Genomic DNA, 25469 nt, shown 5'->3' on the forward strand with positions numbered 1-25469 from the left:
AAGTTGGCTCTAGAGTCTGTAAAAAGTAATGCACCATTTCCCCCTCTCTCATCGGAGGATCAACTCTTGCTGCCTATTCTCTCCACCGGAACCCAAATTCTCTAAAGCTCTCTCCCAACTTCTTCTCAAGTTTCAACAATGTGAGACAGTCAGGGACGATCTCAAGGTTGTACTGAAAGTGACCTGCAAATGCTTGTGCTAAATCGTCTTAGGTGTACCACCTGCTCGGATCCTGTCTTGTGTACCATTCCAGTGCAGAACCGCTCAGACTCTGACCAAAGTAAGCTATCAGCAGCTCGTCTTTTCCCCCGTCCCCTCTCATCTTACTGCAAAAACCATGCAGATGTGCCATTGGATCACTGTGCCCCTCGTATAGATCAAACTTTGACATCTTGAACCCTGCTGGCAATTGAATGTCGGGGAATGGGCACATATCTTTGTAGGCCACATTGACTTGGTTGCCTAATCCATGGATATTCCTGAAGGACTGCTCCAGACTTTTAAACTTTCGAAGCACTTCGTCTTGCTCTGGGCTTTTAGCCGGCTTTTCAGTCTCTACCGGTATCTCGAAATGAGTATTATAAGCATGAGGCTCGAGTGCTTTGAAGGTTGGTTCAGGGGGGTAATATTGGTTATCGTGAGCCTGAAACAACGGCTCGCTGGATGATCTTTGCAGCGTGGCTGGTGGGGGTGCCACAAAAACAGGAACATTTGGTGGAGGAGGGTTCTGATTAGGTTGTGAAGCTTGGGGATCATAGGCATTTCTTCCCTGACAGTATTGGTGACTAGGGAAGTTTGTCGAATGGCCGGGTGGAGGGTATTCCGGCGTGGGTCCTGGTGGGAGAGTGGGAGTAATGGGAGGGCCAGGCACTTTTTGTACCCTAGCTAAGGCCAACTGCATTTCTTTCATCTCCTGTCTCATCTTATCCATTTCCTCCTTCAGCATTTGATTCTCCATCCTTTCATCCTCGACACTTTGGTCTGAACTAGTCATGCTTTTTAGTACGGGCCCTTTGGATCTTGTTTGGTAATAGTAATCTGCCAGAACGTTCTAACAAACTAACTGGTTCGAAATCTCTCTGGATAAATAACAAACTTGTTAGCGTTAGAGTTTAACACATATGGCAATTTCACGTTGGGGGATGCAATGTTCCTAGGCAGTTTAACCATTTCTAACATGTCTTTGCTTCGACCGCATGCGTCATTCCGGCTTACTTTGTTTGTTCCTCGTTTAAGTGCTTCTGAAACTTTCTTTATCTTTCTTTTTATTTCTTTCTTTTCCTTTCTTTTATTTGCCTTTTCTTTTTTTTTTAGTGGTGGTCGAATCTTATGTGGATTGCCTACGTATCATGTTCCCGCATGAATCAGACCGGGCATAGTTCTGCCCTATAAATGTGAAAAGTAAAAGATAATTTTTGGAGATTTTTGATTTTTCATTAATAAACATTCTATTACAAACCAGACGCTTATTAGAAAGGAAAATAACATACTCAAAACCAAACCAAGTACGAACTCAATAACTACCGACATACTCTAATGCGAAATAAAGACAGACTCTAACAGACAACAGACTCTAAGAGAAAGAAAATGTAGATTCAAACTATGAACACATTAAGGTTTCAAATTTGGGTGCACGCGGGGCGTCATTCGGCCTCGACGCGGGTTTAGGTGTAAGGTTCCTTTCCAGCTTCTCCAATTCATGCATGATTAGCTTCACGAATATCATCACCACCGAGAAGAAGGTAGTACGGGTCATGTTTTCACACTTCCGACATTTCCTGGTGATAGCACGAGCAATAGTTAGAATCTTGTTCCTGGTTCGGTCTTTCTCTTGGAGTAGGCGTTCTATCTGATCCCCTCTAGCCTTCAAAACCCGAGAATCATGCAGACGCTGTTTCCGTAACTGCTATATTTCATCTTCCATCGAGGCAATCAGATTATAGCAGTGTTTACTCTCGGTTTCAAAAGCCTTGGCTTGTTTAGCCGCCTCGCTCTCTAGGGTGGTCGCCTTCCTTTTTAGACTAACAATGGTCTTTTTATGATCTTTCCTTGCCTACTGTAAGTACTGTGTGCACTCTTTCGTTCTTTTTGCCCATTGTGCCCGGAGTTGTGCTATGGTATCCTTAGATTTCTTCAAATCAACCCGGCACTCACCGATTTCCTTTGTCAACCCTTTTATTAACCGCTCATCCGACCGACTCCTTTGTTGTTTGTCAGCATCTCTCCTCATTTGTCAGATTTGGGCTTTCAATGCCCCATTTTCTTGGGCCAATTTGCTCTTTTCTCCCCGATCGGCATCAATTTGCAGACTATTTTCAAATTCCAGGTCTCTAATCTGTTGCCTCAGCTTGCCTACTTTGGCCCAGTATTCGCGCTCTTTGGCCAACCAATCCCACGGCTCTTGTGACGCTTCAACGAACTCTTGAATGTGAGGCTTTTTGGTTGGCCGTTCTGGTTCATCTCTTATAATGCCCTTCTTTCTGTACCAGGCGAGATAAACCGGTGAGACTTCGCCTCTGGACAGGTCGCGCACTCGAGTGTTTACCATCAAATACTGGCATTCATTCCATATATAACGGACGGTTTCTTCATGAAATTGGCCGTCGGTGCTTATCTCGACTGTATAAACACTGAGATCTTCATCTGGGTGTACCACCTGACACCTTCCTAACTATCTCATCACCCGGTAGGGCGCATAAGGTTGAATACCTCGGAATCCCATTAAGAGGAAGTAAGGCCCTGTGGTGGGCATATACACAATTTCTTCAACAGGAAGCCAACCCAATGTCTACCCTATTTGTGCTGCAGTGATGGCGTGGAGGCAAGATATCCAGTCTTCAGACCCTTATGGCAATTTGAGCCCTAAAACCCTCGTGTTATATCCTTTAATGCATCCTTCGTTTGTGGATCTATAGCTCATATACTGAGGATGATGACACAAGTGCTCGATCATCCACATCTGCAATAACAAATTGCATCCTTCAAAAAAATCTGCCCCGGCTTTACAGTCTGTGAGAGCACGGTATATCTCGGACACTGTCATAGGGGCAAGCGTGCTTTTGTTGTTGGTAATCAGGACCTTGGCGACTCCAGCTACCTTCAAATCAATATTTCTGTCTTTCCGAGGAAACACCACAATGCCTAGGAACGCTACCACGAAGGAGAACCGCCTATGTTCATCCCATTTTGTCCGATTCCCTCTACTTCAAACCCCACTTTTCAGATCGTCGAACCCTCCTATATTCCCATACCTCTGGTATATGAACTGCAGAGTAGAAAAACCCATATCCAATTCAGAGTATGGGACTCCCTTGCTTATCTTTAGCAGATCCATGAACTTGTGCGAATTGACGGCTCTTGGAGCAATCAGATATTTGTGCCTTATCCCCTTAGTAATGTCCATATAACCTGCCACCTCTTCTAAGGTTGGGGTGAGTTCAAAATCTGAGAAGTGGAATACGTTGTGGGTCGGGTCCCAAAATGTAACCAAAGCTTTTATGATGTCACATCTGGGTCTGACGTTCAATAAATTGGTGAGGCCTCCCAGATGTGATTTGATCTTATCTCGCGCTGACTTTTCCAAATCCTCCCACCACAAACGCAACTCCAAACGGATCTTGCTCCTAACGGTTACCGGCAAACTTGGACCCGTGCTCATTCTGCATGTTTGTTTGGGGTTATTAAGACTCATTGGACTCAAAGGAATAATATTTAAAAACTTCGGTCTTGTCAATACGGCCTTTCAGCACTTCGAAGAAGATTTAAAGGCTATGTTTTACCAACCGAACAAAACCTTAAAAATGACCAAAAGTGGTTGTTCTCGCAAAAACAGCCTTCCGGCGTCTTTTTAGGTACATTTGACTATTTTTACAAGAATGGAATCACCCGACATATTTATGACGAAAGATTAAACTTTTTGATATTTTTTGGCTATTTTTGCAAAAGGGGAGGTTGGACCCGATGAGGGCTGCCTACGTATCTCACATCCTATGAGAACCAAACCGGCGTAGTTCGGGCAAAAAAAATAACCTAATTCTGAAAACGCAACTTGTTTAAATAAATTACACTAGAAAACATTTTTCAAATTTTTATCTTTTTTTTCCCGATATTCCAGTATTTTTAGAAGCCGGTCAGCATGCAAGTCTGCGGCAAATAAATGCATAAAACAAACAGGATGCAGCATGATGGTCTTTTCATTTCAGGTCGCTTGTCCTAGACGGACCCAACCCCTGTGTTGAGTCCCCTAAGTCAAGTGCACATGATGCAAATAAGCGTTCCTACTAGGGATCCGACATGAGGTTTTGTTATACTAGGTTATCCTGGTGTTTGTTCTAGACCTGGCTTACCTGAGCAGACCACTCGAGCCGAGGATGGGAATTGCGTACTGGTAACCAAAAGATCATCCGGTTTTGCAACTCCTCCGAATCCTCGTTCTATTTTGGGATATGACACTAACAGAAAGAAGTCACGACCAACGTGCACGCCTCAAGAGAGAAAAGAGAGGGATTTCGCAGCAGTTTATATATACAGTTCAGATAATATCAAAGCGGTAAAACCAACATTTTACCACATTAGGACAAAACATGTAATAAAATCAGATAATAAATAAAGCCAAATATAACAATTCATCTAAGCTCAAATTCTGAACCCTGAATCAGAGATTCCGGTGTATTCGCCAGAGCTGTCACACCTCCTTTTTCCTGCACCCCCGAGAAGGGAGTATATAAGGGAGTTTTTCCAATTAAAGGACAATCGAAACAGGATTTATTATTTAATTCAGAGTCGCCACTTGGGAGACTTATGGTGTCCCAAGTCACCGGTTGAATCCCGAATTGAGGAAAAGATTAACTCTGTTTAACAGTCTGCACACCAGAAATCCGGATAAGGAATTTTGTTAACCCGGGAGAAGGTGTTAGGCATTCCCGAGTTTTGTGGTTCTAGCACGGTCGTTCAACTGTCATATTCGGCTTAATTATCTGATTTTTATACAATTATGAACCTATGTGCAAATTTTTACTTTTAACCGCTTTTATTATTATCATTATTATTTTAATAGAGAATTGCAACGTTGTGAAAATGTATCTCGAACCACGTTACATCAATGTACCTGTGGCTATCGACACATTTCGACTCCGTTGAGATTTGGATTTGGGTCACATAAATGTGCACCCGAGTTTAAGAAAGTAAATTATTAAAGGCGTGCCTAAAGCGACTAGTGTATCATCATTTTGGGGAAGGCCGTGAACTTTTGCTGAACGGCCCATCCCGAAGTCTAAGGAATTTTACAAACACTTATAGAGGGCCCCACAGCTTATGTATTTCGTTTGTCGAGGCACGTCTCATTTATTATTTAAGAAAAAGAATTGCAACGTCATGGAAATGCATCTCGAACCACGTCACAATCAATGTACCCGTAATTATCGACATATTTCGACTTCGTTGAGATTTGGATTTGGGTCACATAAATGTGCACCCGGGTTTAAGAAGGTAATATTATTTAAAGTACGCGCCTTAAGAGACTAACGCGTTGTTATTTTGGGAAAAAAGGCCGTGAAATTCGCTAAGCGGCCAATCCCGAGTTCTAAGTAATTAATATATACAATCGTGAGGGCCCCGCAATCTGTGAGTTTTACTAGGCGAGACTCATCTCGTTTATTTTAAAAGGGCAAACCAAAAGTAATCTATAGTGTTCTACTTAGTTCGTTTCTAAAATAAAAGAAGGAGTCCTTGTTAATTATATGGTTTAAGAGCTTTTATAATTGGGTCATGAACACCACCCGTTTAAAATCAGAACCTAAGTACGCAGACGGGCATGGCTATTTACCAACCTGGGCCCAGGTCCAAACAAATGTAGTGTTAAAAACAGGACCTGGGCCATCTCATTCAAGTGCAGAGGCCCAGTCCGCCTAAATACGGGCTATCGATCTCTTTTCGACAAAACACATCACTCTTTCGATTTTAAACAATCTAAACACTTAAATGAAACTTACTTAAGTTATTCTACGCATATTCAACAATTTTCCACGCACAAATGTGAAGTGATTATATCTAATTAAGTATATTACTACAGGTTTTTAGAAGAGCAATAGTTAGAAAGAGGTAATTTAGATGTCTATTCCTAATCCTAAGCTCAAGCCATTGATGTTACAATTAGATTGTTGTATTAATTTAATAGGCCGGATTCTAACGGACATGCATTCGAAATATACTACCAATTAATCAAGCTGAAACAAACCAAATATTACTGACTACAGCTATACATTTAAAATAGACAAGAGCAGATACATGATATAAAGTTCATTCGAGAGTTCACAAATTAAATCATTACAAGAACTGTCTAGTTATACATCCCGTAGGCATTTACATGATCTTAGTGAGTGAGATATCCTAATATACAAGTAAGTAGAAAAGCTAGATCAAACTTAAAGTTTCAAATCTTCATGTATATTCATGCTTATGTTTTCAGCTTACAAATGACCAGGGTTACAGCTGTGTACCTGGAAATGGCAATATAATGAGAAAAGAAAGAGGTCAGCAATAGACTAGTAGCAGTCAATACAACAGCAATACACCAGCAGCAGTGACTCAATCAATGCCCTAGAATAAAAGAACCCAGAGAGGTTGTAAACCAACAACAACAGCAAACCAAAATCAGGAAAAGGACTTCAAGCAATGCAGCAGCAACTTAACCCAAAACTCAGACCAAAACCAATCAATCTCAGACCATGGGATGCAGTTCTTTGAAACAAAATATAGCTCCAGATTCACACTTAACGAAACAGGCACAGAACAGAATCTCAAACTACTCCAAATAATTCAGATTTGAAAGTGAACTGAAGCCTTTCTCAAAGGGTTGATGAAACAGTAACCTAACACTCTAGACTCAAGCTCAAACACTCTGAAAATTGAAACCTCACAAGCTTTCTGGGCTGTCTCTTTTAATTGCCTAAAAACTGACTTCAAGATCCTCTCAAACAGTGACCTTTTCTCTTCTAAAGTCTGCCCAAAAGATCAGCCAGACCAGCCTCTCCAAACAGGTTCCAGCCCCTTCACACTGTGTCCAGTCCCTCTTATTTATAGCTAAACTTCAACCCCTTTCCAACTCTAAGGAGCACTTGGCTCATTAAGAAAATATTTCCTGCCCATGATATTCTCTTACAGCCCATTATCCAGTGTCTTGTGTCCAAAGGCATGGGCAGCTTATAATATTCAATTAATCCCCCATGCTATTATGTTTCCAAAGCCACTACTACTAGACAAAGTATTAGTTTAATGGTCAATTAAGTACCCTTACGGTCAGACCACTAACACTAAACATTTCAAGCCTTTTAAAAACCCCAAAATACCTGTGAAAACTCCTGTGATTTAATGTCCTACCTTAAACCCTTTAATCTATACTACATCTTTCAGCTATAACCAATTCAATTCAAACTCAAATGACCGTTCAAACTAGAATTTAAATCAAATCAAATGGCATCAACAGAAGAACAATGATTCAGGATAAACAACTGACCAATAAATTCAGTTCAATGAACTGAATATACCAACAGGCTCAGTTCTAAGTTCAAATATAACAACGAGCTCATTTTAATACAAACTTTAGAACACAAACGAGGCAGGAGGGAAACAGACAAGAATGAACGACAAATTAGACTATTATCATGCTAATCTAACATTCAAGCATACCAGACTAATCGACGACACTTATTCAATCGATTACACAAATTATAACATATAACAATCGACAATCAAATAGAAACAGTGATAAAATTGGACCAAATAAAAGGTCTGAGGAAGAAGAAGAAGAAAAAACAATGAACAAGACTAGATTATAACTAACTAAACACAATTAACCATAACCAAATAGAACAAGAAAGGAGAAAAAGGTACCTTAACAAAATAGAAACTAGACGAACCCAGGTCGAACCCTTGACTCGAACTTTTTTGAGGTCGAACGGACCTTAATCGAGTGTTATCAACTGAGAACACTTCGACTAAGGTCCATTGGACACCCAAATTCCTCTCATTCGGACCAACTCCAACCTTTGGTTTTCTAGGGTTCTTGGGGTTTGATTTGGGGTTCGAACGGTTCTTGTCTGATTTGAACCAAACCAACGGATGGTTTGGTGACGAGGGAGGTCAGGGAGATGTCTGGTATGAGTTTGGGACTGGTTGGGGTAGGTTTAGGTTCTGCTCGAATCTTCGATTGAAGATTCGAGAAGCTGGAGGTTGATTCGAGGCAAACGGCTAACAGATCCGTAACGAGGGTGGTCAGGGGGTACCTTGGTATGCGTTTGGGACTGGCTGGGGTGGGTTTCAAGTTTTGCTCGAATCTTCGATTAAAGATTCGAGAAACTACAGGCTGATTCGAGCAAAACGGGTAAGGGATTCTTGGAGAGGGTGGTTAGGTGCTCTAGGGGTGTTGGTTTCATGGTCATCGGCGTTGTTGTCGCCGGCTTTCAGGCGAAAGGGTTTCAGGGCAGCTAGGGTTTCGAGGGTCGTTTGGTTTGTCTCTGAAAGAGACGATGAATAGGGGTATGGCTTAGGGGGGTGTGAGGTGAGAGGTTGGGCTTATATACTGAGGGGGTGATTTAATCCTGACCGTTGGATCAAGCATGATCAATGGCCTGGATCAATTCATTTAAAGGAAACGGTGTCGTTTGGAGTAGTACTGGGGCAGGGTCGATCCGGGGGCAAGCGGGTCGGGTATGGGGTTACGGGTGAGGGCGGAGTGATCTGGATCGTTGATCAAGTGAGATCAACGGCCCTGATCAGGGCTTCCCCAAGATGATGTCGTTTGGGGTGTCTTTGAGATGGACTGGACCGCGGTCGTTTGGGCCTGTTTGAACGGGCAAAACGGGGTGGGCCTAAGCCCAATCCGACTTTTTCTTTTTCTTGTTTTATTTGTATATTTTTCTTCTTAAACTAATTTTCCAAATTAAAAACATAAATCCTACATTGATTTATAAATAAAATTAACTTATAAAAATGCTAATTAATTATCACACATAATTGACTAACAAGTGGGAAAACAAAAATCGCACAATCGGACATCAAATGCTAAAAATGCTGGTACATCATTTTGTGATTTTCGTTCTCGCAAAGCCAACATTGTTTTAATTAATACCTAATTGTAACATTAAATCCTAAATGCACAGGCAACACATATTTTGTATTTTTCTTAATTAAAACATGCACAGACAAAATACAAATAAATCACAAACAACACAAAACCCTTTTATTTTGAATTTTTTGGAGTAGTTCTCATAGAGCAAAAATCACGTGCTCACAGACCCAACGTGAAGGGGTAAGTGTAAACACTTAGGAACCCCTCCACATGAGTAGTGATGCTCTACTCGGGGGCGGGGATCTGTACCACGACCTCGTCCCCCCAGCCACAGTCCTTCTTCATGGCCTTGAGGTGTTTCTCCATTGTCGAGCTGATATACCTCGATAAATGCTCGCATCGGCCAGGAATCGTGGGGGGATTTTGAACTTTGAAGTCTTTCTTTATGACACAGGGGTCGAGAATAATCTCGTGAAGAGCCGACGCTTTATCACCGGCCGGCTGGAAGGAGGAGGAGGAGGAAGCTTTCTCCTTTTGAGGAACTGTTGTAGAGGTTTTCGTCATTGATTTAGGTTTAGAGAAGCGGAAAGGGGCGGAGTTTGATGTTTTTCGGCGTTAAAAGGGCGGAAGTAACAGGTGGTGAGAGAAAGAGATGAAGAGGAGGGGAGGTATCAGAGAAGTTAGGAGGAGATTTAAAGATGGAAGTAAAGTTCTCAATTCGAAGAAGGGGCCTTGTATTTATAGGCGAACGTCGATGGTTCGGTGACGTTAGTGTCTGACTACCATTGGCAAACATTTAATATTTTGGGGAAGCGAACTGATGGGACGTTTTGGTCACTTCGAGTGCATACGTCATCATCAGGGGCTCCGAAAAATCGAGGCTCAAATTGTTTCTTATCATCTTACTCTAAGAAACGCGGGAGCTATCTGTATACGGTTGAAATCAGGTATGTCCGATTTCGTAAGCTCGAGGGGTCGCTCCGAGAAAAAGTTCGAGATAGACCGGGCTCGAGCCCGATAGCGGAGTACAAGACTCGAAGATCAAAGTGCTTGATGAACACCGATGTCAAGTATGACCAACCTCGAGATAATACCGTTACGGTTTCATAACGGAAAGAGCGAAATTCCCTCCTTGGCCTTAAGATCACGACGTGAATTCCGGAACGGATTTGTACTAGGCGGTTTAGACAGCTGTATAATAAGATTGCCTACTACAATTAGAAGTGTACGTTATTTAGGATTTCCCTACTATATAAAGGGGATCCCAATCATTTGTAACGGATGAATCATTGAGAAGAGAATAAACAAACATCATTTTCTTGCTTACTGTTGATCAGAATTACTTTATTATTTTATTGTTCTTGCTAACTCACGTCGAGGCTGCCTTAGCTCGAGGTCGAGACTTGTTTGCATACTGGTTTGACTTGCTCTACTCTTTAATTTATACCTTTGATTCTTTGCTTATCAATTAGTATTGGATTAAATCACATATCTTTAAAAGTACAATACAAATTTAATTGTTACTCGAAATTTAGGGTAAACACATATAACAAACAATATATTTCCTTATGCCAGCCATGACATGGTCCATGCTGCATTTGCCTAATTATGGGTATGGCCAAACGACAGTCACAAGGCTCAATAATGTGGCAAGAGTCAATTACTACTTGTGTTTCAAATTTCATGTGGCTCGTAGAATATCTGCACCTGCTTCCAAGGCCTACACAAATAAGCAATTGAGGCGAAGTCAAGATTTGAAATTTATGGGTTCATGATTCTAGTTCTTTTAAATAATTCGGTTCTAACTTAATCATTTGTGCATATTCAATTAATTTTTTAAGATAAATACTCCCTCCGTTTCAATTTATGTGAACCTATTTCCTTTTTAGTCTGTGGTAAAAAGAATGACCCATTTTCCTATTTGAAAACAATTTACCTTTATGCAATGATTTATAGCCACACAAAATATATGTGTTTCATTTTACACCATAAGTTTAAAAATCTTTTCTCTTTTTTTAAAAATTTCGTGCTCAGACAAATAAGTTCACATAAATTGAAACGGAAGAAAATAAAATTTGTACTATAACTATTGGGTTCAGCCGAAACCGCAGCCGAAGGGCTGGGTCCGCCCCTGGCTACCTAGTATACCTACCGTTAAGAGTCACACACAGACACCGTAAGAGTCACACACAGACACACAAAAGTTTTAAAGTGTAAACTAACAGTATCACACACAGACACCGTAATACCAAAATACAAAAGAAAACAAGCGCTTTTACCCCTTCTCTCAAGAGTCAAAAGGGATGAAACAGAGAATCCTAGTGGTCGACATGAAATGCATAGGGTGGAAAACACTCCACGGAAGGGCCCTATGATAACAGCTCATCTGCCACGTGGCCACACTAAATGAGGAACATCTGTGCAAATTCTATTCGTTCGAGCAGAAAAGTTTTTAGCAAAGTTAGAAAGGCAAAGCGGGGGAAAGCAATTGATGAAGCAAACGCGTAAAGGAAGCTCGCATCCTCCGCGTGAAAGTACTAAACTAGCCCTCAAAGACAAATAGAGAAGCACACTACTACTCTTCTCACTCTATATATAGGATAACCACTTCCTCCTGTTTTTAAAGTAAATGTGACACTCCTAAATCTGGTGTTTAAAATTAAGCATTTGATCAGAAGTTGTTTAGAAAGAAGGGAAAAATGAGAACCAGCACACTGACATTCATAGACATTCTGCTGGCTATTATATTGCCTCCCCTTGGTGTTTTCCTCAAGTTTGGCTGCGAGGTACTCACTCCCTTCTTTCTCCTCCTGTTAACTTAATACTACTTTTTTTTTTGCTATGGAAATTCAGTATTCAAATTCACTAGTCCATTTAATACAAATCCAAAAGCCCACTGAATAAAACTCTTTCTTCTGGTTAACTTACTACTACTGTAGACACAAATTTCTGAGTATTGCCTGTAAAAACATGGCATCATTCCCCTTCTCTACCAGCCCTTGTAGAGGCAGACATAGAAAGAAAACAAGGGACTACCTTTTTCTCCTTTTTTATTTTGTCCTTTTTAGATTAAAGGATGGCGGGGGCTAAGGGGTAGCCGGGTAGGTGAGGTAAAGATTTTAACTTTGTGAGTTTAGGAGGCAAATATAAGTAAAACATTTAGTAGTAGTAGTACAAGTTTTGTTCATAAAAAAATGAAGGAAAATTGTATACAGAAGGTGCAGATTTCCTATGGTCTGAAAATTTTGTAGTTCCTTGTTAGCGTTATTAATATATTTCTGAAAACAGGCGGAATTCTGGATTTGTCTTTTGCTGACTCTCTTTGGATGGCTACCTGGTATTGTCTATGCTATTTATGTCCTCACAAAGTGATCTATCATCTTCCTTCCCTATGGTAATTTTTCTCAAATTTCATCTCTTTCCAGTTTTCACCCCCCTCCCCCACCCCACCCCCAACTACTCGATTCCCCTGGTGAAAAAGGGTACAAGCTTTATTCAACTAAGATCTAAGAGCTTGTAGATTCTATCAGTTTGCTGAGAAGATATTCCAAAGTTCATACAATATACTACTAGTATTTAGGAAGAATATATCTAATTCCTTTTTTTTTTTACTTTGTTTGACAGGATATTTGAAGGCCATTAGTAAATATCTTCATATCCGCTAATGGAGTATCTAGCTTCAGCTTTATTTATTCTTGGATGTTGTTTCTTCTAAGTTTACCCCCTTTGTTTTTGTTTTTATTTGGTTATTCTTCTCGTGTGTATTTCAATAGAGATGTATTTGGATAGATTGTTGATGAAGATATTTATCCTGTTTCAATGTCTTCATTACATTTGGGATTGTAATGTAACTTCCATTCTGTATTTTAATTGGATATACAAATAGTTGCTACTACTACATTATACTACTTCTATCCGTTTCAGCTTATACGAACTTGTTTTTTTTGTCCGTTTTAAAAAAAATATCCCTTTTTAAATTTAAAAATATTTTAGCTTAAACTTTTAATTTTACCCTTAACGAGAAAGTTCTATAACTATACAAATACATCTCTTTTTAACTTATTTAATTATAAATTTCAATTTTTTTATTTTTTTTTAAATTGTGTGCCCTATGTTTACATAGATTAGGACGGAGGGAGTATGATAAACATGTGGTTTATATTGTTTGTGCCACAGCTGGCATCAGTCTATAACTTCACTCTGTGGTAGTGTAAGTGCGGTAGTTTTGGCAGGTAGTGTACTTCAATAGACGTGTCCGATTTAATCCACAAACCTTCTGGTAATTATCAACTTGATATTGAAATGGGGTCAATAATATTCTCTTTTTAAAAAAGAAAAGAAAAATGGGGACAAAGTGCATTCACAAATCACAATCATCAATCATCATCAAAGGCCAAAGCAGCAAATGACAATAGTGGTGCTTTTCTAGGATAATAATAAAGCCCTGACTGACTAAAGTCTCTACGTTCTGCCAAATTACGCACCCCAAGTCGGCAAATTTACTAGTGTTTGTCGGCAAATGTCTCTAATTTAGGTGTATTTTCTTCATCTTTAAGCATACAAACGCAATTTCGAGAACTGGTCACCAATTGGAAATTGGTGACTGGCCAGAAGAAATATAGAAGCAAATAAGACTCTTAAACAAGTAATTTCCTATATTAATGTAGTATTCTATTTCAAATAAAAAATGATATAATGGAGTTTGGGACAATCGACTTGAACAAAAGCTAAATCCCGTAGTCAGAACAGAATTAAAGCTATCACCCCACTAAAACATCCAATCACAGGTTAAAAAGCGTCATCAGGTATTCTCAGAAAGGCATTCTACATGCAAATCAAATGAAATATCCATGATCACATTAAAAAAAAAATCAAAACCACAATGAACATGAACGGAATGTTACAGATAGATTTAAAATGGGAGTAACATGGAAAGAGGAAATATCAGAATCCGGAAATCATATTCCCAAACATCCCAAGATATTTTCAATTCACAAACATAATACAACCGAGATGATAACGAAATGTTGTCCCTACGCCAACTATGTCACGGTCCATGCCTATACGTGCCTGATAGCTCATGGACATGGACAAAGGACTGTCAAAAGGCACTAATATGTTAAGAGTCCATTAATATACTTGTTTTCAAATTTCCCGTGGGCAGATATGGAGGAGAGGAAACTGTTGTAAAGGCAGCCTGACTAACAATGACAGGCAGCCCAGCTTGGAGTGGAAGCAAGCGTCCAGTATGTCCTTTTCTTCTCAATCAATGGTTGGACATTGATGTATTGAAGACTCAGGATGGATGGCTCATACAACATCTGCACCACCTCCCATTGCTGATACAGACACGCTACCTATTTTTGGCCTTAAACTAATTTTTGTATATGGGGATGAGCACATATCAACAGAGCTATCAGCTATGCTTGCTAGAATATCCTAGTATCGCACATATATAGACATCACAACTCAAAGTACAATTAAAAAACGGGCGCTTTTACCCCTTCCTAAGAGGAATGAAGAAGAGTTATGATTCGTTCCTTCATTCATAAGCAAAAGATGCACATAATTTTTTTTCATTCCTTAAACTGCCATTCACGACGACACATAGGGCAATGTGCTTGAGCCGATTGAGAATTCACCCACTTCAAGATACAATGAAGATGAAATGCATGGTTGCAAGCACCCCATACTGCAAAGACAAGTAAACTTCAAAGCATTAACAATAGCCTTAAAAAAGGGAGCCAGACTCCAGAGAGGTCATGTCGCTACCAACCATAGAAAGATAATTAACTCTAACCATAATGCAAAAATCAAATGTTCTATAATGTGAATTTTACGGTTTCACTGATATATGATAGATGAACAACTACGTTGATTGCTCTTAACCACCTCTAAAAGGAACAGTCAATGTTATTTGGATCTCAATAGCTGGTTAAAAAAACTAAAACTTAAGTTGAGAGATCGTTACGGGTCATGAATCAAAGTGCTCTACGAATTTCTCAAGTAACAGCAATGTGTTTGTTACCTTATCCTCAACCTCGACATGCCAGCATGATTTGTTTATCCTCTGTTAAAGTTAGAGATTGAGAGAAAGCTATAGTATGTCTAGAAGAAGAGGGAGGAGAATGTGAGGCTAAGGGCTACAACAACTTGATGTTTCAACAAAAAAAATATGTAACGACATGTACTGTGGTAGCTAATTAAAAAGAGACAAATCATGCATCTGCAAAATGGACATATTTTTCATGCATATTAAAAATGTACTCATAATGAATATACATAAAAATGCACAGAGTGGAGGGGCATAGGGGGACTCATTCCAGAAAATAAATAAATAGACAAGGATGTCAAAATCTAATTGCACTCATGGCCTTAATCGATGAAACTAATAAAAAGACAGCTCTGCTAACATATCTAGCGGACTGGTTTTTCCCATCTAGCTGTAGTATCTCGATCTTTCATGATATAAGCCGATAGACTTTTCAATTAAACTAAGAAAAAAACTACAGAAGAATCCTGAAGCTTACTTGAATCTGCAGACTGCAGTAGTTTCACTATATGAATAATAAAAACATATGAATCTGTATTATTAGCTACTGACGAAACGGAATACCAACAATTTGCAGAGAGTATGTTGGCAAACTGATCATATTTGCAATGTTAAGTGGTAGCATGGGAGTGATCATAATATCCCTTGAAGTATCAAATGGATAACTTAATTGGCTCGTCGAGTAGCAGTCTATATATAGGACGAATTAAGTGCCTAAACTCTGGAAGAGATTTCCCACAGTGAGGAGATTACTTCAGGGCAGAACTTCTACTTATTCTTGTGTTTATAACTGGTGTCTAGATAGATAGAAATAACACCTAGAGGATATTGAGATGACACATATCACTTTTCTATCCTTTGTTATTCCCTCTTTTTTTTGTGTTATTCTTATTAAGGCTACTGTGAAGAACTTGCGTAGGAATGGGAAGGGAGAGAAGATAAAGCAACCAGAAAGATCGTGACATGTGAAGAGAAAAAAAACGTGGTGTTCGAGTCGACTTGCGTGCAACTCGACTAATCTACAAATATCTGTCTCCTCCCACCAGTTAGGTAACATGTACCCTTCAAGTTTTAGGGAGAAGGGAGGAATTCACATGACATGCTTCTGCCGAGATTCAGACCTTTATTCCAATGTTGTAACTCCATTTCTTCTACCTCTAGGCCATCGCTTTCAAAAAATCTATGTCTCTCTTAGTGACCTTCAAAAGCTAGTACCACACAACAGGTATAGGTTAGAACACATAAAATGTGCCAACACAAATAAAAAACCTTGGGAACCAAGTCATCACAAAGAGAAACACAAATCCTAACAATTACTAAATAGAACAATCCGAGCTTGACAGTGAAATGAATACAAGGAAGACAAAATCTTATACAGCTCATCCATAGGTTAAATTCATTCGCCTTTACTATATAAGCTCCAAAGTCTTATACCAAATCAAATGAACTACAACTAATTATGTCATCCAGTAGGGCTTTTGATAATGTACAGACAAATAAGGCACTACAAATATGCAATCTACAAAACAGAACCTTTTATCTACGTACAAAATTAGAATTGGGTAACTCGCTGGATATGCAGATATACCATGTTTACACGAGAATGGTAATTCAGCAGCTTAAATGACTGAGGAAAGTATTGAGTAGAGATAAACAGGCTTACTTAGTGGACAATCATCACCAGGGAGTTTGCAATCAGGACAACAACCATCAAAAGCCATCCTACATATTCCACAAGTTTCATCCTGAGCGTCCCATGTCCACGAAGCAACTGCATGCCATCTGCAATACACACGTAACAAGTAAGCACACCATGCTGTCTTAAGTACGAAAATTATTACATGCCATGAAGAGGACATACTCTATTCACGAACCCAACAACACGCCCAACAGAACAGGTTAAGGGAAATTTCATGTTAGTATTCAGTCCTGACCACCAATCAATATCAATCTACTATACCAAAACGGCTCCAATTGCGTACTCTTGCAGAGTATATAACAAGAAAGGCAAAGGTGATTTTTATTTTTTGGAAATGTGATTATGTAAATAAGCAAGAAATCAAAGTTGCTATCTGAAGTGATCGATGACAAGTTCTATTTGGCTAAATTTGTATCTGCATTTTCAGATGTTTAAATTCTATTTTCCTGTCTTCATAACTTCATTCATAACTAAAGTTAAAATTGTACAGCTCTTTGCATTCCAAGCAGACTGAATAGGGGAAGAGCAACAGAAATTGAACTTCGAGCTATTCTGTAATAATCTCTTATAGTCTACACTCTACACTAGCAAACTCGACTAGTCTACTTCCCATTTTGATGATTCTTCAGATTCTTATGATTCCTATTCTAAATTTTAAGAATTCAAATTCAATTGATTATACAAAAAATTACACTGTGATTTACTTATCAAACTAACTTTCAACCTCACTTTGACATTTCTTCCACAATCACTAAATACGGATTTAAGTTATATACAGTCACAACAAAGTTATGTACAGTTGTTGTGCCAAAGCATCTAATCTACTTGCAATATAAAGCTACCCTCAATTTAGTAAAGAAAATCGGAATATGCACCTATAAACCTCATAAAAAATGTGAACTATTGAACAGTATATAAACTAAAGTAGATTTTCAGAGCAAAAAACCAAAGGACTAGTAAAAATGCTTCTTTGTAATCCCTAAGCAGTTCAATGGCTACACATTCTCCAAAAGATTCAAAAATTAATAATATTAAATACCCAAGATCATAAGATAAGCAACATTTAATCATTAATTACATATTTAGACAGAAAATGTATTTTCATATCAGAAATGATTCAGTAACAGTTGCTATAATTCACTGCACTTTATTCTGCTCCTATGAAAGCAACATCTTTTCCGCAGTCTTCATTTAAACATTACAAATCAGCGAAATAATCACAAAAGGATACGCAAAATCTTGACTTTCATTGGCTCGCTCTCTGCAATTTCAAGACCACAAAAAAGTGAGTCCACAAAAAGGGAATTCGTAAATTCTAAACTGAAATGAAAATTGAGAACACTATTGACTGTAAACTAATAAAAATTATAGTTCGGAAGAAAAATCAACCTTTTCTGAAGATAAAATTGATGCGTTAATCTACGATTTCTGCGTGAATTTTGAACTGGAATGTCGTCTTTTTAGGGCTTTATACGAACTTTTTGAAAATGGCGGAAAAATTATTGAAAAATATGCCTTGGGCCTACCTTGGAAGCAACAGGCTTCTTGGACAAAATTTTGCAAATTGAATAAAAAAACTTAAGGACAAAATGTCGTTCAAATGTAGCTTGTTGATGTTCTTCTGTATACAAAGTCCTGTAGTTTGAGTTTCAAATTGTATGTTTTAGTTTCTGGTTCAAATGTTAAGGACTGACAGTCCTTAACTTTTAAATACATGTTTAAATGTTAAGGACTAGCACTATTAATTCCATATTTAAATGTTAAAGGACATGCAATCCTTAGCTTTTAATTTCTTGTTCAAAAGTTAAGGACTGGCAGTCCTTAATTTTTAATTCCATGTTTAAATGTTAAGGACTGACAATCTTTAACTTTAATTACATGTTTAAATGTTAAAGGACATACAGTCCTTAACTTTTAATTTCTGGTTCAAAAGTTAAGGACTGACAGTCCTTAACTTTTAATTCCATATATAAATGTTAAGGACTGGCAGTCCTTAACTTTAATTATATGTTTAAATGTTAAAGGACAGGCAGTCCTTAACTTTTAATTTCTGGTTCAAAAGTTAAGGACATGCAGTCCTTAAGTTTTAATTTCTGGTTCAAAAGTTAAGGACAAACAGTCCTTAAGTTTTAATTTATTGTTCAAAAGTTAAGGACTGGAAGTCCTTAACTTTTAATTTCATGTTTCAAAAGTTAAGGACAAGCAGTCCTTATCTTGGTCTTGCACTTACAGTACACCTGTTCTTAATTCTACAAGGATTGCTTTATAACGTATGTCCTTTGTTTCCCATTCTCTTGACTTGTAGGATGGAAATAATATGCATAATAGTTGCTTTTAATGGTAGATGGACTGAAGACTATAAATATCTTGAAACAGAACATAAATCATGAACTAGCAAATGAAAAAGTACCCAATGCCTCGAGTGCCACCAGTTACAAGAGCATTCATGCCATAAAGGGACCATCTATTCACTTTTCCACTACACTTAGTGGCAGTGGCAATAGTTGTGAGTCGAACTGAACTGCAATTCATCAATGGGTTTATTATAAAGTTTCTGGGTTTTGGAAGTTGAAGTTTGTGCTTGAGAGAAGCAGCAACAGTGTGTGAAATGAAGAGGGGTTCCGACATTTTCTTTTGGAGAGAGAGAGAGAGACAAGGGATTGAGGGATTGATGTGCACAGATAAGAGATTGAGGGATTGATGCTGTTGACCAAGCATGGAGGAGGCCGACCATGAAATCACCTTGGGTATTCCAGATGAAAATGCAACGCGAAAGAGAGGAAGAAAGGGTAAAATTGTCTTTTTCTATTAGTAGTGACTATTTTTGCTGAGCATTATAATTAGTGGATAAAAATTAAAGACACCCTTAACTAGTGGCTACTACACGCCATTTTTACTAAAAGAGTTGATCACAAAAAGATAGCCCAGACTGAACTAGCCCATGACGCTGTTGTCACTTGGCCCATAAGTGCTCAATCTTACAAGGGAGCCTGGCCCAGTCTAAAATAGTAGTAGTTCTTTAAGCATCATAACTTGAAATTCAACCAATTTATCCTGTTATGTAAGTTGTGTAATGTATGAATTCGGGATGTTTCGTGCACAGGTTGCCCCTTAATTATATAAGTTTGTAATGTAAAAAGCACTTCAACTATTCATGTCCCTGATATTTAGCACCCTGTGGCAAGTGTATTTACAGCATAAGCAAAAGCTGAAGCATAGTTTCTCCTCCGTTTTGACTGCTAAAAGGAGATAGGAAGAAAATAACATCTTGAGATCTTATTAGTAACAAATTATTATTTTGGTTGGTTAATTGGTCATGCTTAGGAATAATTCAAGAGATCACCCGTCGCACTTACTTTTATATAACATACCTCTTTTGTGGTTTGATTATTTCTTTTTGGGGGGCAAGGACAATGGTTTCTAATGATAATCTATATAGTATTCAAATTGCTCTTTTGTATCCTTAATTATTGGATGCTAAGTATTATAACAATTTTATATGGGTATGGCCACTAAAGTTTTTTTTTTTTTTTTTGGGTTAAAATTAGTTGTTAATACCCCTACATTTTATTATATGTCGTATGAAATTTATATGTTACTATCCGTAAATTTATCAGTGATGGTAAAAGAAAGTAGCAGTCGAAAAGAGAGAAACGTGTCACATCATATAGTTAAATTGTAAATAAGTTAATGAATTTAAATTATTGATGTTTGTGAAAGTTGAATAAAAATAAAATGGTGTCAAATATTTTGAAGATCTTAAAACGCAAGAAGTATTATGTAAATTGGAATGGGTGAGTATTAGTTTTACGCTATTTTACTTGTTAATCAGTTTTCAGCATGTGATTCATGTATGTTCGGTCATGCCTATGTATATCTTGGTCAGTTTGCACATTAATTATAATTTATTGTCTGTCTATAAAATTGTGGGCTCTAATGAGAAAGAAATGTAGTGTCTGTAATGTATGATTTATCTATTAATTTCCAAATTGATTGACTACATTTTTATCCATGTATCTAATGACTACATGAGATCACATAGAATAACAGTTATAATTTGATCTTAAAGTTCACCAAAGTTACCTTTTATATGGCTTGTGTATTAAAATATTTACATGCACCATAGGATCCGTAAGATGTATGAAATTTACACACATCGTACCTTTTGTTGATCATATTAAAGTCTGCGAATAAGTCAAAGACAAATTTCATCTTGCAAATTTTGTTATTATTAGTCGTATTTTGTTGTAAAACTATTATGAAGATTTTCTTGATATTTCAAGGGTAGAAAAAACCTCTTTTTTTGGTATTAAATACTGCAGTTTATTTCTGTCCGTCCAAAAAAGAAAAGGTGCTACTAATTGATTAAATGTGAAGGAAAAAAAACTAGCATTTACCGGCTGAAGAAGGATAATCAATTTTGTTAGTTCTTCCTATGTTTGCTTCTTGAAAGCATTAAAGGCAAACAAATTAGGAATTTCTTTTAGTAGGATTATGCCGCTATAATTCGGACGCAGTAGTAGTATGAACATCAGGGCTATCAATTGCCCCTACTTTTGTAATGATGCATATTAACTCTATCTACGAGTGACAAACGGGCGGGTCGGATATGGTTTGGGTAAAAACAGATAATGAAAAAACAGGATAAATTATCCGACCCGACCCACATTTAATACGGATAAAAAACGAGTTAATCGACGGATAATTATTCATGACTTGTTACATATGATCACTTTCGAGAGAATTCTTAATTCTCCCCTTGAGAAACTTCCAATATGAGGCTTTACAAATTTAAAAGTTAGAACTATTGGTTATCCATTGGTTATACGGTTCTTATCCATATTTGACCCATTTTTAAAAAGTTCATTATCCAATTTATTTCTAGTGGATAGTATGAGTGGTTAACTGTTTTCTTTTAATCATTTTGCCACCCCTAACTATATAATATAGTAGCTCTTTTTAACCGGAAAAAAAAAAGAATAATTAAATTCTGATAAAAAGAAGTACAAAACAATTGTTCAACAACGCCCTAAGTTACTCAATCTTTTATGTTTGTACAAACTTAGCTAGCTTATTATATTACGACTTCCTTGATAAATATCATATATGGTTGCAGAAAACTTATTACCAATATTATTATTTATAAGTTTAATCTTTTTCTTCTTGAGAACACATATATTGTAGTAGTCAGGAAAAACAAAAATTGCATTTCTCTAGTTAAATGAAATGTAATTAATGTAAATATTTGGTAGTACTAAATTCTTTCCAAATATCTTGGGTCATCAATGTCTCCTTCCAGCTATGCAAACAAATACAAAATCTTCCATATTAATTAAAGAACATCTTCATTTTTGTATATAACATTGCCATTCCAAGCAACAAAAAACATCCCAATAGTTCTTGTCAAAACAAGCACATATCTACCAAATACTTCCACCTTGTTTGCATATCTGTTGCATCCAAGGAAGAAAGAAAATGACAAGGAAAAAGGTGAAGTTAGCTTTCATAACTAATGACTCAGCCAGAAAAGCAACATTCAAGAAAAGGAAGAAGGGTCTGATGAAGAAGGTGAGTGAATTGAGCACTCTTTGTGGCATTGATGCTTGTGCTATTATTTATAGCCCTTATGAAAACCAACCTGAGGTATGGCCAAATACCATGGGAGCTCAACGCGTGCTCGCGGAGTTCAAGAGAATGCCAGAGATGGAACAAAGCAAGAAGATGGTGAATCAAGAGAGTTTTATCAGACAAAGGATTGCAAAAGCGAGCGAGCAGCTGAAGAAACAAAGCAAGGAGAATAGAGAGAAGGAGATGACTGAAGTTATGTACCAGTGTTTGGCTGGAAAAGGGATGCAGAATTTGAACTTGGGAGATTTGAATGATCTTGGTTGGGTTGTTGATCAGAATTTGAAGGAGATTAATAAGAGGATTGAAGCATTTAAAAAAGGGGCTTCCTCCTCTTCTTCTTCTTCTGCTCTTGTATCACAGGCTGTTGCTCCGCCGCCAGTGGAGCAAAAGCCAGTGGTGGAATTAGGGTTGGAGGGGATGCAGAGGACACAAACAGAGTGGTTTAATGATTGGATGAATAACAACACGAGTGAACAACAGATTGGATTTGGACATGGAGATGAGATGATTATTCCTAATTTTAATGATAACCACAACAGTAGCATGTGGCCTAATGCTTTTTTTCCTTAGATTTATTTTTCGTGTTATGTAATCCCTTCTGCATGGAGTTTCTTTTCTGGATTTTTCCTTTTGCCCTTGTTTTTTTTGTCCTTGTTAATTTCTGAACCAGATTCAATTAATTAGTAATGGGTTTTCATCCTCTACGCTTAATCCTTATTTTTGCTTTGTGGTACTAATATATATCGACACTTACTAGTTTGTAAGACGTGAGTTTTTGCCCCTATACGTTTATGGCTGTTACATTGACCGTCTCGATCGACCTTTCTTCAAGAATTCTTCCTGTAACAATCAGAAATTTATTTTCTTTTGGTTGTTTAGAATTCATGGTATCGGTAAAAAAAAAAAAGAGAGGATAAATTAAGCGAATGTGGTTAATTGAAATTGGCAGTACTCCTTGTGCAAGCACGTAACACGTACGAGAGAAATCCAAGAGTTGCTCTTTCATATCAAAGTGCTAATAAGAGAAGAAGAAATGGGATGTGGATTTCGGTTCTGTTGTGATATCACATATTTCAAACATGACATTACTATTGCTTGTTTTATGAATTATGGACGTGATTGGAATTTGGAAACTTATAAAGTGTTACAATATATATCGTTCCACAAAATATATAATCTGACCATGAATTCAATGCATTATTGTCAAATTTAGGAGATAATGATGAATAGGGAGTATAGAATATTTTTGATTATGAACTCGATCTACCATTAATTTCAACTTTATTTCCAACTTTGAATATGTACTACAGGAAATAAGATTTTAAGCGACAATGTTTTGTTGCGGCCCTCCTTTAGTTGTCACCAAAAGTAGTATGATATGTCGCTCTTTGGAGTAGCGACCTACCTAAAATCTATTTTGTGGCACATTTGTTTACTTTTAATGGTAAGTTTAGTCGCTACAAAATCTAATAATAAAAATAATATAGCACTACTGTTGGTGACGGCTTAAAGGGATCGCCACATAATATTGTCACTGAAACTTTATTTCTTGTACTGATGTCTAGCATCTCTCAATCTTTGAATACCACCTTTTAAGTAAGCTATCACATTACATATACAACACAAACATGATAAATTTCACTCTGGTGCTTCAGATAGGATTGCATTTGCTTAAAAAGGTTTAAAAAAATATACATATACCTGTAAATTCAATACAATGCCCCAAATAATATACTCCTTTAATTGATTATTGACAGTCTCACAAGTTAGTGGCAACTGAGTGGTTCTTCGTTTGAAAAGCAGTTTCAGTGCAGAATATTTTTAAAATTATTATAACAAATATGTAGGCAAAGTCATGTTCAGATATATGGACATGGAATGAACGACAACGATATTTCTATTCTTTTTAAAAAATAAAAAATAGGAGTCTGATTAGGGTGAGGATATTTGAGGATTCGTAAGAATTAAGACGATATTAAAATTGCTTAGCTAATCCAATAGTATTATATTTTAATATTCCAGTCTTCACTTTACAAAATATCATTAGTCCTTCTCCAACGTTCACATTCCTCTTAATTCATCACGAGTGAAACGGTCAAATGACGTTCAGTTCAGAACCTTATTCCAGTAGCCTTAGCTATTTGTCACTAAGGAAAAAAAGAAAAAAACTTATAAATATTCCATTAGCATGATTAATTTCTCAATGGTGTTAAAATTATACTACTTTAATGCATCCAACTTGTCCCAGGAGATGCGTCAATTACATAATTAAGACATGTCACGTCGATTGATGAATCCAATTACCCGCCGTTTTGGACTAGAAATTAAAGGAATGAAAGAGTTTAGCACAATGAGTAAATTATATTCTCAATCCACTATCTCAATTTTCTAGCTTAATGCTAAATGTAAAGAATGAGATAATTATATAAATGGATACAGAAATGGGGAGAAATCTTTTGGCTCAGCAACAAGAAATTATTTGAGAAGTTGTATTCACGAATTGGAAAAGTTAAGTTATGGCATGTTACTTAATACATGTTTAACCTAATACAACTCTATTTGAGTTTGAACATGGCCTATTTTAACTTAGCTGTTTTGAGCATGACAGATAATAACTGCGAACTATAAGTCGTCGTTCATAACATACGTCGTGTATAAGTCGGTAATGGTAATTGCGATTTTAAGTCTATGAATAAATTAATGTTAATTGCAATTTATTAGGCGCAAATCGAAATTGCGATTATAAGTCGCGAGTGCCAATAGCGACTTGCAAGTAGGCAACTGCTAATTCGGTACGATCTTGACCACCCTTAATTTTTTCTTCAAGTTATGATTTTCACTGTTGCAATCACAACAACGTTATCAAAGGTTAATTACTATTTCGAGAAATTTTATTTTACTAATAATAGTAAGCCATACTTGCGAACTTTTGTAAGTGAAGGGATGTGTAAGGTTTATATTGAATGGTGGCTTTAGGGAATCCCATTGACTGATTCTTTTTATATTATGTGGAAATTATGCTT

At 37.4% G+C, this 25469-nt stretch overlaps 1 protein-coding gene across 1 annotated transcript; it reads left to right on the top strand.

Moving 5' to 3' along the window:
* The first annotated feature begins 22231 nt into the window (after positions 1-22231).
* Positions 22232-23094, top strand: LOC107759014 (agamous-like MADS-box protein AGL80). The gene has a single exon (XM_016576871.2). It carries the CDS (start codon positions 22294-22296, stop codon positions 23014-23016), a length of 723 nt encoding a protein of 240 aa, XP_016432357.1. The 5' UTR covers positions 22232-22293; the 3' UTR covers positions 23017-23094.
* The last annotated feature ends 2375 nt before the right edge of the window (positions 23095-25469 follow it).

This window comes from Nicotiana tabacum, chromosome 7 (assembly GCF_000715075.1).
Source record: "Nicotiana tabacum cultivar K326 chromosome 7, ASM71507v2, whole genome shotgun sequence".
Taxonomy (NCBI): domain Eukaryota; kingdom Viridiplantae; phylum Streptophyta; class Magnoliopsida; order Solanales; family Solanaceae; genus Nicotiana; species Nicotiana tabacum.

Bases quoted from the DNA above. Each gene is read 5' to 3' on its own strand.
- LOC107759014 (XM_016576871.2), top strand. From the start codon at position 22,294: ATGACAAGGAAAAAGGTGAAGTTAGCTTTCATAACTAATGACTCAGCC.